Source organism: Staurois parvus, unplaced genomic scaffold (genome assembly GCF_062004578.1).
Source record: "Staurois parvus isolate SC_StPar_1 unplaced genomic scaffold, SC_StPar_1.0 ptg000120l, whole genome shotgun sequence".
Taxonomy (NCBI): Eukaryota; Metazoa; Chordata; class Amphibia; order Anura; family Ranidae; genus Staurois; species Staurois parvus.
In genome coordinates, this window is record NW_028317916.1 from 8,012,347 (window position 1) to 8,028,918 (window position 16,572).

At 39.8% G+C, this 16,572-nt stretch overlaps 1 protein-coding gene across 1 annotated transcript in view; it reads right to left on the reverse strand.

Moving 5' to 3' along the window:
- Positions 1-16,572, reverse strand: part of SLC13A1 (solute carrier family 13 member 1) — an 83,970-nt gene that overhangs the window by 11,935 nt on the left and 55,463 nt on the right. Inside the window, exons 8-13 of the mRNA XM_089672137.1 lie at positions 10,433-10,587; positions 7,790-7,909; positions 3,717-3,815; positions 3,527-3,628; positions 1,981-2,084; positions 467-576 (exon numbers count right to left, since the gene is read on the reverse strand). Coding sequence (XP_089528263.1) covers positions 467-576; positions 1,981-2,084; positions 3,527-3,628; positions 3,717-3,815; positions 7,790-7,909; positions 10,433-10,587 — 690 coding nt within the window. The remainder of the gene's footprint in view (positions 1-466; positions 577-1,980; positions 2,085-3,526; positions 3,629-3,716; positions 3,816-7,789; positions 7,910-10,432; positions 10,588-16,572) is intronic.

Genomic DNA, 16,572 nt, shown 5'->3' on the forward strand with positions numbered 1-16,572 from the left:
TCCTGTCTTGACTATGGGCAGGAAGTGAAGGGAAATCTCCCCAATGGGACACAGATGGCAAAAAAGAACTGACCGGTTATAACCCTCACTTCCTCTATCCAAAAATGAAAACAAAGTTTTGCCTAAAGTTCTACTTTAAGGAACACATGCCAAGGTTTCCCTTTTTCCCTTTTGACAACTGGGCATATTTAACGCCCTTATTTAAAAAAAAAATCATGTTTAGGCTTATGTAATTCAAAAATGCTCTGTCTGAATATCAAACTTTGCTGTTTTAGTGTGCTGTTCATTTCACAGCTTAAATATAATTTACCGTTACTCATCACATTAACTTCTCAGTAAAAAAATAACAATTCTACAACAATAAACTCACAAATAAAAAGGAAAACATTTGAGGAGACTAAAAACATATTATTAAACTGCTGTTCATCATTAATCTGAAAGTGACTAAATGACAAAAACATATTACCTCACATCCTTCTGCCAATGCAAATCCACCACCAACAAGAATTCCAATATCCCAAGGCATACAGGCCTGAAATTCTTTCCACGTGATGAGTGGGGCATAATCAAAAGAATCTGTTGAATGTAGGTAGGATCTCTATTACAATTACTTGAAATAAACTGCCAAGGTCAACACAAGTGAAAAAAGCTTGAAAACCACTGTTTTACTGGCATGGGAGTTTGAGCTTCAGGATGCAATGGTACCAAGGTCTGGGCAAGGCAAGCAGTGTATCTTTGTCTAAAGTGTAAGGCCTGGTAACTAAATGGACACACCAACATAAGGAGGTCACTATGGGTGTGTTTAGATTGATACACCAGTGCCACGTCCTGCTTGACTTAATTAAACCCCTATCCCAAAGTAGGACAACATGGACTTTTAAGGCACCATAATCACCAATTTAAGGTGTAAGGCCTATGTTTATTTTTGTTATGAGGACATGGGGGCTTGCATTATATGCACATCTACAGATGTACTGTACACTCCACCTGTCAAGAGACTGTAACACGAGAAAGGGTTCCATGTTACATGAGCTACAAAGAGTTTTGGAACTCTTTTCAGAACATCTCTCTTTCAGTTCTTCACAACAACACAGTGTTAAATAAACCAAAGATAAATCAGTTCAGGCTCCTTGAAACATCATTAAAATGTTTATCAAATCAATTAGATAAATTGGCACAAGTCCACAAGTGGCTCATGATAAACATATCCCACCCATTGCCCCTTTCCGCAGCAGATGTATGGCACACCCATAAACATTTTTATATTACAGTCAATTCACTTAATTTTAATGCACCATGATAATATTAAACCAAATGTAAAAATGTGTTTTTTTCCTATCTTCTTTGGTTTACTGTCAGAAGCATTTTAGTAAAAGAGGTGCAGAAATAGCCCAGTCCAGGGGCGGACTGAGAACTCATGGGGCCCCCGGGCAATAGGGGATCATGGGGCCCCTGTGTCCTTGCCCAAACTCAAAAAAAGCCTATTAAAAAGGTACCAGGGGCATCTCATGGGGACCCTACTGTCCCCAGGCCCTCAGGCAGTGCCCGAGTTTCCAAATGGTCAGTCCGCCCCTGGCCCAGTCATAGGATTGTGAACTCTGGTATGGATGTTTCCATTCAAGATGGCTCTTTTAAACCATTTTATTGCAATGGATTATTCTGCAAGCAATAGAACATGTTTTCAATGAGAAAATCTGAATATAAAGTATATAGAGATTGCATTACGATGATAACCATAGCTGGTACCTGGATAAAAAAATATTAGCACTTAAAAGAGACCTATCAATTTAGTGGGGTATGATTTTTAAGGAAGAAATTGGAAATTGTCTGAATGATATAATCATGATATTTTTACATTTTTATTTGAAATAGTTATAGATCTTTTTGGAAAAGGAGGAACCTGCTATATGTAAGGATTGTTTATGCATTCAACAAAATAAATGTCTGTGAAATCTGTTCCTTTTTAGGAGAACACTCAACTGTTATTGCCACCATGTTTTCTTCTCCAGGGATATGCAGGAACGATAAAGAAAAGAAGACCCAGTAGAAGAGCTGCAGTAGAGTCAGTAGCATACCCGCGGTAACTAGAAATAAAGTTAATTAATACATTAAAATGACCCATTATGGAAAACTATGATAGAATGCAAAAATAGAGAAAGAAAAGATATAAGTTACCATCATGACTGTATGTGCTATACAGAAAGCTATTCCCCTTTATGGTGAAATAATTTATATCATTTATACATACACATACTAGGGCCAATTTAGACAGGAGCTAAGAAACCTACCAGCATGTCTTTTCAAGTGTGGGAGGAAACTTGAGTACCCAGAGGAAACCCACACAAGTGCAAAGAGAACTGTTTTAATAGCTTTATTTCTTATTAGTTTTGTCCTTATAAAGCTGGCAGATTTCCTCTAAACTTGCTTGGCACTAACTCTGCAGATAGTCTAAAATATATGCAATTAATAGAGTACTGAAATGTTTTTAAAATCTGAAATTGACTTTTTTTTTAACTTGGAATCCTGCTTTCCTCAGTTACTAGCACCCCTTCTTCTCTCACTGCAAGATTGCTGAATAGCTCCAAATAGTTCAGTATTCACAGCAGACTCTGACATCCTATGCATTTATCTAGGCTCTGGAGATGTCAGCAAAGCCTGCTTGAAACCACCTGGGAAATCCTTGTCAATACACCCAGGAGACAATGTTCCCAGCAAAACTTCTGCGAACATTTGTTTCCACATATTGCACCAGATCTCTTTATCCACTTGAGTGGAATCTGACAAATGTATCATTGGTGGGCAAGCTAAAGGATCTAGGAAAGGACACCCAGCAACCAATCACATGGAAAAAAAGATGAACATATGTTAAAAGAGGAGTAAGACTACTGGAATAGGGGACAAAAAGGGGTTGAAATGCATAGTGAGTATTTGCTAACAAGTGCTAACAATTAACTAGAAGTACATTAGAATAAGTATACAGACAGTGGTAAAATGTTTTCTTTAAATGAGAAGTCTGACCAACACTTTTTTGTCATACCTCTCATGTGGGTCACTGGAGTGCACTTATCTCTGCACCAGGGGAAGACTGACAGCTCATGGGGCCCCCAGGCAATAGGGGATCATGGGGCCCCTGTGTCCTTGCCCAAACTCAAAAAAGCCTATAAAAAAGGTACCAGGGGCATCTCATGGGGTCCCCTACTGACCCCGGCCCTCGGGCAGTGCCCGAGTTTCCAAATGGTCAGTCCGCCCCTGCTCTGCACTTGCACTCCTATCACCCAGATAAAGCCAGCTGTCGGCTAATGTCACAGTGCCGCTTCAGGCTGTATAAGGATCCCTTCCATATTTTCAGGATCCACTCACATGCCTGACTGGAAGCTGGCTCAGCCTCTCAGCACATTGGTAAACATGCATAAAATATGTTAATTGTGCACATAATTCTATGAGAAGATTTTTGTTTAAAATAATAGTAACAGAGCTGCAAGTACTGAATAATTAATGATGTATGAAAAGTGGGAACAATCCTTACTTGGGAAATAGAGAAGACCATCCAGGAAAAAATCCAGGATCTCTTGTAAACCACAGCAGAGCCATCACCAGAAAAAGAATGAAGGTCATGATTTCTTGATAGCTACAAAATAATGTTTGCAACACTTTAGTATTATTTATATGATTTCAGGTATAATTCCTATATATTTGTATTTTTTGTAAAAGCTTACCTGATAGGGCCAAGTTTTTTGTATTCATCCAGGATGACTTTTGCAGAAGCCTTTTCTCGTTGTGTTTTCTCTTTGCCACATTTAAACATCTCTTTAACGCTTAAAAGATACATAATTAATTACTGATTATTTTCAATTACTATAAAATTTGGACTTTGCTGCTGGGTGAAAGGGTGAATACTGACAGAATACTAAAAAGATGTATATGATGTTTGCTTGGGGAACCCATTATGGGGCACCCTATTAGTCAGGAATGAACATGAGTTTAGGTGGTGACTTGGACAAGCAGATATTTCATTTTTTGTGCTATGGACTTGCTGTACAAAACTCTCCCATGCTGTTGCTGTGTTCTTTTTACTGCCTTAGTACATTAAAGTGCAGAAAAACCAGCTGGGACTGTTCATGAGTGTCCCTGACTCATGCATGGTTTCCAGCTACCAACACCTACCCCCTTTACACCTTTTTATATAAAATATACAATTCTCTTCATTTCAAATGTATGTTAAAATGTTTGTATTACAAGTCAACTGGTAAATTATAAACCATTTAAAATTAAAGATGCTGGACAAGCAGCACCTACAGTTGTGACCAAAATTATTCAACCCCCACTGAAATTGAGTGTTTTGGCCAGTTTGACATTGCTTTTGATCATTCAGTCATCTTGCTTACATTTACATTAAAGAGGCACTTGTAGGTCAGACAAATATAACATAACAGTTATAATGAAATAACCACAAATGTCTTTTCTGTGCTCACAGCATTATCAGTTTTATTCAACCCCCAAGTGACATTCAATCTTAGTACTTAGTACAGCATCCTTTTACAGTTATAACAGCTTTTAAACGTGAAGCATAGCTTGACACAAGTGTCTTGCAGCGATCTACGGGTATCTTCGCCCATTCTTCATGGGCAAAGGCCTCCAGTTCAGTCACATTCTTAGGCTTGCGCACTGCAACTGCTTTCTTTAAGTCCCACCAGAGGTTCTCAATCGGATTTAAGTCTGGTGACTGCGATGGCCACTCCAAAATGTTCCAGCCTTTCCTCTGCAACCATGCTCTAGTGGACTTGGAGGTATGCTTGGGATCATTGTCCTGTTGAAAGGTCCAACGTCTCCCAAGCCTCAGGTGTGTGACGGACTGCATCACGTTTCCATCCAATATCTCCTGGTACTGAAGAGAATTCATGGTACCTTGCACACGCTGAAGCTTCCCTGTACCTGCAGAAGCAAAACAGCCCCAAAGCATGATTGACCCTCCACCATGCTTCACAGTAGGCAAGGTGTTCTTTTCATCATAGGCCTTGTTCTTCCTCCTCCAAACATAGCGTTGATCCATGGGCCCAAACAGTTCTAATTTTGTTTCATCAGTCCACAGAACACTATCCCACAACTTTTGTGGTTTGTCCACATGGCTTTTGGCATACTGCAGTCGACTCTTCTTATTCTTTGGAGACAGCAAGGGGGTACGCCTGGGAGTTCTGGCACGGAGGCCTTCATTACGCAGTGTGCGTCTTATTGTCTGGGCTGAAACTTCTGTACCCACATCTGACAAATCTTTTCTCAGTTCCTCAGCAGTCACACGGGGACTTCTCTCCACTCTACGCTTCAGGTAGCGCACAGCAGTCGAAGTCAGCATCTTCTTTCTGCCACGACCAGGTAGCGTTTCAACAGTGCCCTTTGCCTTGAATTTGCGAATGATGCTTCCTAAGGTGTCTCTTGGTATGTTTAACATCTTTGCAATCTTCTTATAGCCATTGCCCTTCCTGTGAAGAGAAATCACCTCTTCTCTTGTCTTCCTGGACCATTCTCTTGCCTTCACCATGTTTGTAACCACACCAGTAAATGTCTAGAAGGAGCTGAGTATCACAGTCATTTTAAAGCTGCCTAATTGGTGCTTATTATGCTTGATTGCTGCTCGGTGACATCCACAGGTGTTTTCAATACCTGATGGAAAGCACCTGTATGAACCTCTGTTCTTCAGAGTGGTAGTCTTTAAGGGGTTGAATAATTGTGGCAATGAAGAAACCACATAAGAACCATTTACTACTGTATTACATAAACAATTGATGTCATTTTAGTTGCATTTGGGTAGTTACAACGTCCTTGTAGGATTTGATTCTGAATACAATTCCAAATGTACACTATAGTCCCTAAACCCCTTTACAGCATTGGGGGTTGAATAATTTTGGTCACAACTGTACATATCAATTATGAGTTTAAATGTGTTTAGAATGAGATAAAATGTTTAAAGATAATCATGTTTACAGTATTGGACTGACAGGATTATGTACTGCAATAGAGCCCAATTGGTTTACCCATTTCTAATCTGGGCTCTGTTGTGTGGGAGGTAATAAGACAGTAAAATAAAAACAGATTTGATTTGACATATTCATGTTAGCTCTATTTAAAAATCATATTTCAACCTTTTTTTAAAATGATGTGTTCAACATATAATGTCAGGGGTTCGGTTTTAATCTCTAATATACAGGTGAAACTAAAAAAATTAGAATATCGTGCAAAAGTTCATTTATTTCAGTAATGCAACTTAAAAGGTGAAACTAATATATGAGATAGACTCATTACATGCAAAGCAAGATAGTTTAAGCCGTGATTTGTCATCATTGTGATGATTATGGCTTACAGCTCATGAAAACCCCAAATCCACAATCTCAGAAAATTAGAATATTGTGAAAAGGTGCAATATTCTAGGCTCAAAGTGTCCCACTCTAATCAGCTAATAAAGCCATAACACCTGCAAAGGGTTCCTGAGCCTTAAATGGTCTCTCAGTCTGGTTCAGTAGGAATCACAATCATATGAAAGACTGCTGACCTGACAGTTGTGCAGAAAACCATCATTGACACCCTCCATAAGGAGGGAAAGCCTCAAAAGGTAATTGCAAAAGAAGTTGGATGTTCCCCAAGTGCTGTATCAAAGCACATTAATAGAAAGTTATGTGGAAGGGAAAAGTGTGGAAGAAAAAGGTGCACAAGCAGCAGGGATGACCGCAGCCTGGAGAGGATTGTCAGGAAAAGGCCATTCAAACGTGTTGGGGACTTTCACAAGGAGTGGACTGAGGCTGGAGTCAGTGCATCAAGAGCCACCACACACAGACGGATCCTTGACATGGGCTTCAAATGTTGTATTCCTCTTGTCAAGCCACTCCTGAAAAACAACCAACATCAGAAGCATCTTACCTGGGCTAAAGAAAAACAGACCTGGTCTGATGCTCAATAGTCCAAAGTTCTCTTTTCTGATGAGAGCAACTTTTGCATCGCATTTGGAAACCAAGGGCCCAGAGTATGGAGGAAGAATGGAGAGGCACACACTGCAAGATGCTTGAAGTCCAGAGTGAAGTTTCCACAGTCTGTGTTGATTTGGGGAGCCATGTCATCTGCTGGTGTTGGTCCACTGTGCTTCATTAAGTCCAGGGTCAAGGCAGCCATCTACCAGGAGATTTTGGAGCACTTCATGCTTCCTTCCGCAAACAAGCTTTATTGGGATGCTGACTTCATTTTACAGCAGGACTTGGCACCTGCCCACACTGCCAAAAAGCACCAAAACCTGGTTCAATGACCATGGGATTACTGTGCTTGATTGGCCAGCAGATTCGCCTGACCTGAACCCCATAGAGGGCATTGCCAAGAGAAAGATGAGAGACATGAGACAGAACAATGCAGCATTGATGAAGGCTGCTTTTGAAGCATCCTGGTCTTCCATAACAACTCCGCAGTGCCACAGAGTTCCGATACTGTTCTATGTACAATCCTTGTTTTATTGATTGCATGTAATACTCTAATTTTCTGAGATTGTGGATTTGGGGTTTTCATGAGCTGTAAGTCATAATCATCACAATTATGACAAATCAGGGCTTGAACTATCTTGCTTTGCATGTAATGAGTCTATCTCATATATTAGTTTCACCTTTTAAGTTGCATTACTGAAATAAATGAACTTTTGTACGATATTTTAATTTTTCAAGTTTAACCTCTATAGTGTGCAAACTCTAGTTCCATTTACATTCTTGAGCCATGTTTCTATAATACACAGCTCTCAACATAATTGAAATTCCCTTACTTGAATCCTAAGAAGAGCCATTGCAGCCATATCCATGAAAGCAGGAGCAAAATGATACTGACTGGAACGCAAAGCAGGAACCACGTTCCAAAATTAATTTCTGTACTCTTAGGATAGCGCCTAAAAATAAACCAGTAAACAAATGATAATGTCACCTTTTGTTTAACAGAATTAGACAAAATGACAACTTGATCAATGCAGCCACTGGAAGGATGGATAATCATTCATTTTAAGGAAATACTATTTATTAAAGTAGTAGAAGTGATATTAGCTGAACTCCAAGGTGAAAAACTCATTTATAAATATATATATATATATATATATATATATACACATCTACAAAAGGCTAGAAATTCAATTTGTGTGCAGCAAAAGACCCGTCACTCCGCACAAGGAGAGAGAGCAGCACTAACCAGTCTTACAGGAAACTGATGCATAGAAGCACCAATATTAAACATACAATACACATGCTTTTATATTCAGACTGGTGTTAAGCTTTAACTATATCTTGGGATGTATTAATTAGTATTGTGAGTTGTGGTGTACATATGACATAGGCAGCAGAAATCAAATTTTCTTAAAGTGATTCTAATGGCTTAAATTGAAAAAAACAAACAAACTTCAACCATGTCTATACTTACCTGCTGCTGATCCTCCTCTTCTTGGGTCCCCCTGCCGGAGCTCCTGGCCCCTCTCTCATGTTGGGTTCTTCAGCCAATGAGGAGAGGGAGTCCTGGGACAGCCGATACTCCAGTGCACATAGCTGGTTCGAGAGGGGACTTAGGTGAATATTGGGGGGGGGGGGGCTGGGAGGGATGATGCACAGAGAAGATTTCTTGCCTTCATGTATAAAATGTATGAAGGTAAAAAACCTTGAGCCTTTACAGCCACTTTAAATGGCTCATTCTATGTTAATTTCAAACCATTCTTCTGCAAACATTCAATCTTAGCCTAGACATGCTATTATAGAGTAGTCTGTAAAGCCCCATGCTAGTCTCATATCGATAATAATAAAGTTACTAAAGTTATGAAAATTCTCGTAGGACAGAATTAAAATTTGGAAATTATGTCATGTATTGTAATACATTTGTATTGTACTGATTAAATGAAAATTGTATGAACTGGTATCGTACAAAAAAAATTTTTGTGCTTGTCCCTTCAAATAATTTTGGATGGAAAGCCGTGTACTAATGATCAGATTATCATATGATCCCTTCAAAAGCAGTATTTGTTGTACAATTTCAGATCATGTGTAGGCTTTGGACTTTTGGATGTTCACATGCAGGGCCAAATTCATTCTAAGAGCTGTACACTGCAATGTTAAGTTTGCAGAAGCAGAAATGAATGTGTCAACATGAAAATCACCATTCTCAGGTGTCAGTAAATAGTGTGTGCTTGGGGGTGTGTGTGGGGGGGGGGAGGGGGTAGGTGTAGTTGAACCCTTCTGGGCTTACAACACTGATGCAAATTTAAAAAAAACTTTTTCACTGATTCTGCATTTTACATGAGTGAATTTGGGGAAGATATTGCAGGAGCAAGGAACAAGGTAAGTATTCCTCTGATTTACACTCCCCTTACACTAACTGAGCAAGAAAGTTGATGGTGAGGCACCCAATAGTTATTTTTAAAGGCTGACCAGAGATCAGCTTTAAATTTACACTATGCAATTTCATACCTCTATTTTTTTCATCTCATTCATTTACATGTTTTATCAATTAACCACTTGCCCTCGAGAGGATTTACCCCCCTTCCTGACCAGGCCATTTTTTGCGATATGACGCTGTGTTATTTTAACTGACATTTGCGTGGTCATACAATGCTGCACCCAAATTAAATATATGTCCTTTTTTCCCCACATATTGAGCTTTCTTTTGGTGGTATTTGATTGCATGTGTGTTTTTTATTTTTTGAGCTATAAATAAAAAAAACCCGACAATTTTGAGGAAAAAAAATATTTTTGATTTTTTGCTATTAAACATGTTCAGTAAAAAAATTTTAAAAAATCACATTTCGTCATAAATTTAGGGCAAAATTTATTCTGCTACATGTCTTTGCTAAAAACTTTCCCAATACATGTAAATTAATTGGTTTATTTGAAAGTTATAGCGTTAAGAAATGGAATTTTTTTTTTCCTAGTAATGGCGGCGATCAGCAACTTATAGCGGGACTGTGGCGGGCATTCTGACACTGGGGCGAACTGACTTGGTGTCACTGATATACCCAGTAACACCAATACAGTGATCAGTGCTAATAAAAAGCACTGACTAATGGCATTAGGCAGGAAGGGGTTAACATCCGGGGCGATCAAAGGGTTAACTGTGTGCTGTTTCACTATGTGGCCTATGTGTGTGCTTCACTGTGAGCACACTGCTTTGCATGTCTCCATGATCACCAGGTGCTGGTGAGCAATCACCAACCGGAACCCCGTGATTGACAGCCAAAGCCGCGTGTGCCCCCTACCCGGCACTGCAAAATCACGTATATATATATATACATATATATATATATACGTGATTTTGCACACCCGTGTCACCCTGTAGCAGTATTTTAGCTATAGGGCAGAGCGGAACTGGTTAATTAATATATTATTCTAGTTTTGTTGACCTTATGGGCATATGGGTGAATGCTAAAGTTTATACTTACGTTTGGAACTGTTCAGCGAATATCAAGTTAGTAGATGTACCAGTAATTGTGGTCAGGCCACCGACTGTGGATGAATAAGCAATACACAAGCACATTGCTTTGCACATCATATGATCCTTTTTGCATCTGTATCTGTTTTCTGAAACTGATTGAGTCTGCATTGTAAAGGAAAAAAAAGAGTACCTGTAAGTGACCTTTCTATGAAAAAGTATACTTAAACAGTCTTAAACTCTTTCATGAAATAGTATATTCCTGCATATCTTCTGTATAATATAAAAAGCAATTTGCTGCTGGAAACTTCTTGCACCAATCAAGCCTTGCACCCTTAGTGAGCATGTGCTCTCCCTGTGTTTTCTATCCACCCCATTCCCTTCCAAGCCCTCCTTTGTAGAAGGGAGCCTTCTGTCTCCTGCCAGCAGTACTGAGGGTTTCCTTCACACAATTGACTTTACACTTTCATGGCTCATGTACCACTCACCTCTGCTCTTCTCCCTTCTCCTGCAGGCTGATCACACACTCAGCCACAGATACTCTGCAGATAAACCACATGCCCTGACAACATTACAATCCCTCAAATGCATTGTATATTTGTCACACTTAAATGATTCAGATCAGCAAACACATTGTAATACTGCACAAGGATAACCCGAGTAAAATAACTGCATTTTGTATTTACTCGGATGATCTTGGTGTAATGTTAACATTTGTTTGATGATCTGAATCATTCAAGTGTGACAAATATGCAAAAAATATAAAAAAATCAGAAAGAGGACAAATATTTTTTCACATCACTGTATATGTATGAAAATGAAAATCTTCAACAACATGGTGTCATTTCATTCTCATAAATACGAAGCTTGTTGGCATAGGTGAAAAGCCTTAACATGCATAGGAAGATGGCATCATCAGATATATGAATGGATGTGGGGCTTTTTAGAACAGAGACGTAAATAAGGGGGATAAGAGGGTCCAAAATCTCTCCAGAACATCCCTGGTGCAGCTGCTGTTGTTTGCTAGCACTAACAGTCGCTACTTAACTCCTTCTCTGTCCAGTCACATGACACAAATGAGGGGGTGGTGTGTGTCTTCTCTTTCTGAACTACCTGGTTTGACTGGTGAGTGGGTTTCATAGGAGGAAGATTTGTAGTATGGGTGGGGGGAAATCTGTACTGAGGGAACTTGTACTATGGGAGGATCCAGGGGCGGACTGACAACTCATGGGGCCCCTGGGCAATAGGGGATCATGGGGCCCCTGTGTCCTTGCCCAAACTCAAAAAAGCCTATGAAAAAGGTACCAGGGGCATCTCATGGGGCCCCCTACTGACTGCGGGCCCTCGGGCAGTGCCCGAGTTTCCAAATGGTCAGTCTGCCCCTGGGAGGATCTATACTGAGGAGAAGCTGTATGAAGGTGGTGGACTGTGCTGGGGGGGTTGTACTAAGGAGTAGGGTGATCTGTACCAGGAGGATCTTTACTGTAGGGAGATCTGTATGGTGGTGGAGTTGTACTAAAATAAGGATTTGTCCTGGCAGAAAGATCTGTATTTGAAGGTGGCTGTACTGGGGGGAGACTTGTACTGGTTCTGTACTCCTCACCTGGGCACTCTGTTTGTTATGTGCTCTTGGTTCCAGCACTCTGCACAGCTGACCCCTGCACTCTGTCCCTTATGCACTTCTACAGCGCTCCTGTGTTCTATGTGTTAAGCAGTCCTGACCCCTACGCTCTGTGCTTTATGTAGTCCTGACCCCTGCTCACTGTATGTACTCCTAAGCCTTGCACTCTGAGCTTTATTTTTCCTATTTTCCTCTGCCAGGGTTAAACCTCTTTCCCTCAAGGGGGAAAAAGATTTCCTTAAAATGTAGCCCTCCAGCGATGCACCGCTGCAGAGGCTTCCATCGTCTCCTGGTCTTCCTTCTGGGTTCGCAAGCAGTGGCCCTCTGACATGCCCGCGGGAGTCTTGGGCCACTGTGCAATACTCTGAAGGAACGGCACAGGTATGCCATTCCTTCAGAGCACATGTGCCGACTCTAGAGAAGAGAGAATATCTCCTAGACTGTGTACGTTTTGGAGATATTCATTTTATCTATAGGTAAGTTTTATTATAAGCTTACCTGTAGGTAAAAGATAAAAATAAGAGTTTACTACCACTGTAAGGCACACATTATATATCAGAAAAAATAAATTCTGTCCGCTTCAAATTCTTTCAGGTTCTATACATTATAACAAAACCCTTATACTATGCACTTGATACCTTCCTGGACAGATTTGACACCACATTATGATCTGTTCAACTCTTTTCTTGTCAAGACTGTCAAGTGGAAACTACCAGAGAGCCCACACCTTTTGACATGATGTAGTAAAACAGCTTTGAACACTGACAACTATATCAAAAGGAAATTGATTTTCAGGGTAGAATCTTTTCTGGGGATTATTCATTGATAGGCTTCAGCACACAAACAAGTTTAAAAAATAATAATACGTGGTTTAAACCATGAAAAAGATATATTGATCACTTCTGCCCTGCATATGACTATTTGTGTAATTTATTTATTTTATAAAATAGAGAAATCAGAAATGTGTAGGCATGTCCTATAAAAAACATTCATATGGCAGCGGGAATCTGGAGTGTTTTTTAGGTTAGTTTCATGGATCTGGCAGGGATAAAGTTTACTGTACCTTTAGATAAGGTTTTCTGCTAGTCAGGCCTGTGACACATCAGTTCCTTCTAGTTAGCCAGTTGGTTGGTGATTATGAATCCTCTGGCAAGGCACATGGTAGCATGGTTGCCAACAAAAAATTAGCATTGGAGCTGGGTAGCTTATATTTGTGAATTAGTAATATTAAAAAAGACAGCAGTGCTTGATAACATTGAACACTACTCGTGGAACCCATCCCTGAAACTAAATGAAAATGGGTGTCCAGGTGGAAAATCTGTTGCAAATTTTATAGAAAGATAAGTTGATGATATATAACTTCCTTGGCTGGTTATTGCAACTTGAATAGAAAAATTTTCATTGCAAACAGAACTCCTGTCAAACACAATATTCAATAGTACTGCATGGTGCTGGTCATTGTGTATGAAGTACAGCTTAGATGGACGCATTCATTACGTGACTTTCCTCAACAAATATAGCTTCTAGTCTTTGATTTTATTTGACGTTCTGCAAGCATCTTCCATTTTGCTCCTGCCATTTTTATATATGTTACCCTGCAGATGAGGTGTTCCTCATAAATAAGCAGGCATTGATTTACCTGCCACTGTTGATAAGTCAGATATTTTATTTTATTCAAGAGTGACCACAAGAATTTATAACAGGCAAGTCATATGGGACATAGTAAGGATAACATACAAGAGCAACACACTTTCTAATTATGCTGTATTCTCACACAAGAAAATGTAGGACTCTAGGTACCTATCAGTTTTTGGGGTCTGAGCAGATGTCATTCTAGGATTTCAGAGGATATCAGTGCTGGGGCTTGTAGTTCTATAAACTGTCGATAACAATGCTGGGAGTTGCAGTCCTTCGGTGACTTTGCAGTTATGTAGTTACTTGCACTGGATAGTACTGGATAGTACTTGCACTGGATAGTACAATTGGAACTGGCAGTATTATAGAGACTGAAAAGTAAAGCTGGGACTTAAAGTCCCACAAAATCTAGATAATAATTCTGGTTATTGAAGTTCTCAAGCCACTGGAGAGTGCAGCTGGGAAAAGTAGTCCTGAAGTAGATGGACAGCAGTCTTGCACCTTGTTATTGTTTAGATGCTGGACGGCAGGTAGTGCTGAGACTTGTAGTTATACAGAAACTGGATAACAATGTTGAGGCCTACAGTTTTACACACATTACATAGTCATGCTATGGCTAGTAGTCCCACAGATGCTGTACATCAGTGATGATATTTGCATTGTAACAAATACTGAATAGCACAACTGGAACTATGAATTTACAGAGGGTGCATACCAATGATTGACCCACAGCACCGCAAACATTGGACAACAAAGGTAAGACCTAGAGTCCTTCAGATAATGTTTAGCAATGGTAGGATGCTTAGGCCTACAGATGTTTCATAGCAATAATAGGGCTGATAGTACAAGAGACATCAGATGAAAATATTAGACCTTGCATTAGATACAACATAACAGTGCTAAATCCTATATTTTTACAGAGACTGGACAGTTAGACTTGCAGAACCATAGGCACAAATTAGAATATTAAATAGTGCTGCTCTACTAGTGTGATACTGTAAATATCTATACTATATAGTATTATTCCAAGGTGTATACACATACCAATAAAAATTACAAAAGAATGTGAACAGAAAACATTAACCAAAGTTTGTGCAAAAAAATATACCGCGATAAATTAATAATGTGCAAATAAACATCTTTATCAATCATATATATAGCCCGTGTGCTTTCTACATAGTAAACATCTATATCAAACATATGTTCATATCCAGTGCACACATAAATGTTCTTAAACATTCCATTGCGGTTAGCCTAAACACCAGTGTGAATCAATGCTGTGAATCGTAATACTTCATCTTGTGCTCACAATGCTTTCACCTTAATACTGTGACCCACATATAATGCAAGGTCATATAATGGGTGCTGTGTGACCACAAGGGTTTCCTAGGTACTTGTAGTAGGTTCACCAGGACCTCCTGTCCACTAGGGTGCCTGCTTGCATGCTTAGACTCTCATGTGGGAAAATGGATGTAGGTCCCTTTCAGGCTGTTTGACATTCATGCGGCTATTCTGTGCCACTGAGATAAACATGCAAAAGAGAGCAGAAACAGCCTCCAATGGAGTAATACTGAAACACAGGGTTATTTATTTTTTTTAAAATCACACTCACATTAGTTTAAAATTGACTTGCATTACTTAGAAACAAAGAAAAATATCACTGTGGCTTCTTAGTACATCACTTTGTCAGGGCTGGGCTCCTGCTACTTAATGAGCAGCTCTCTTCTTTCAGTGCTCAGGAGCTGCTCAGCTCTTGGTTAATTACAAGCCACTGATACCATTACCTGCCTCATTAGTCCAGCTTACAGCCAGCCCTTTTTGCTATTTTAGCAGTTTAGCTCATTTCCTCCTTGCCCTTGCGTGGTTTATGATCTCCAGTGTGTTCCTGCCTGTGTTCCTGTGTACAACTCGATCTGGCAGACTTCTCTACTGATTCCTGTTCCTAATTTTTGGCTCCTGACTACGCTGACTTCTGGTTTCTTGACTCTGGCTCGTCTGATAACCTGCTCTGGCATCCAAACCCTGGCTTCTGTTTTGACTTTGTTCCTGATCTATGTTATATATACTATTTTATTAAAGGTTTTAACCGATTTTAACCGCACTTCTTGTCTCCACCTGGTTCATGGTTCCTGACACACTTTTAGTCCACATCAGCCCAGGCTCCACCTTAGTGATTCAAGAGCATTTATCTGTGCACTGGACAGGGGCGGACTGATCATTTGGAAACTCGGGCACTGCCCAAGGGCCCGGGGTCGGTAGGGGTCCCCATGAGATGCCCCAGTATCTTTTTCATAGGCTTTTTTGAGTTTGGGCAAGGACACAGGGGCCCCATGATCCCCTGTTGCCTGGGGGCCCCATGAGTTGTCAGTCCGCCCCTGGCACTGGATATGAACTTATGTTTGATATAGGTTTTTACTGTGGAGCATGAAAGCACACGGCTATATAAATGATTGATAAGGATGTTTATTTGGCACATTATTAGTGTATTGTGGTATATATTTTTGCACAAACTTTGGTTAACTTTTTCTGGTCACATATCACATTTTTTTGTAATTATTATTTGTACTCGTATGCATGTTGGAATAATACTGTACAGTATAGATATTAGAATCACGCTGGTAGTGCAGCACTATTTATTATTCTATTCAGGTAATCATTGTTGGAACACAATTGTTAGCAGCTACCACACTTCTTATTTTATTTCATAGTATTTTATTTTATTGATTTTTTTGGAGCCTTGTTGGTAGCGCAGAAGTTAAGCTTCATTTCATAGACACAGATTGCTAGGATTTCAGTCATTGTATAAGTGTCTAACAGCAATGCTGGGACATTTACTCCTACAGACTCTGAAGGGTACTGCTGAGACTTTTAGCCCTACAAATCCGGATTATTAT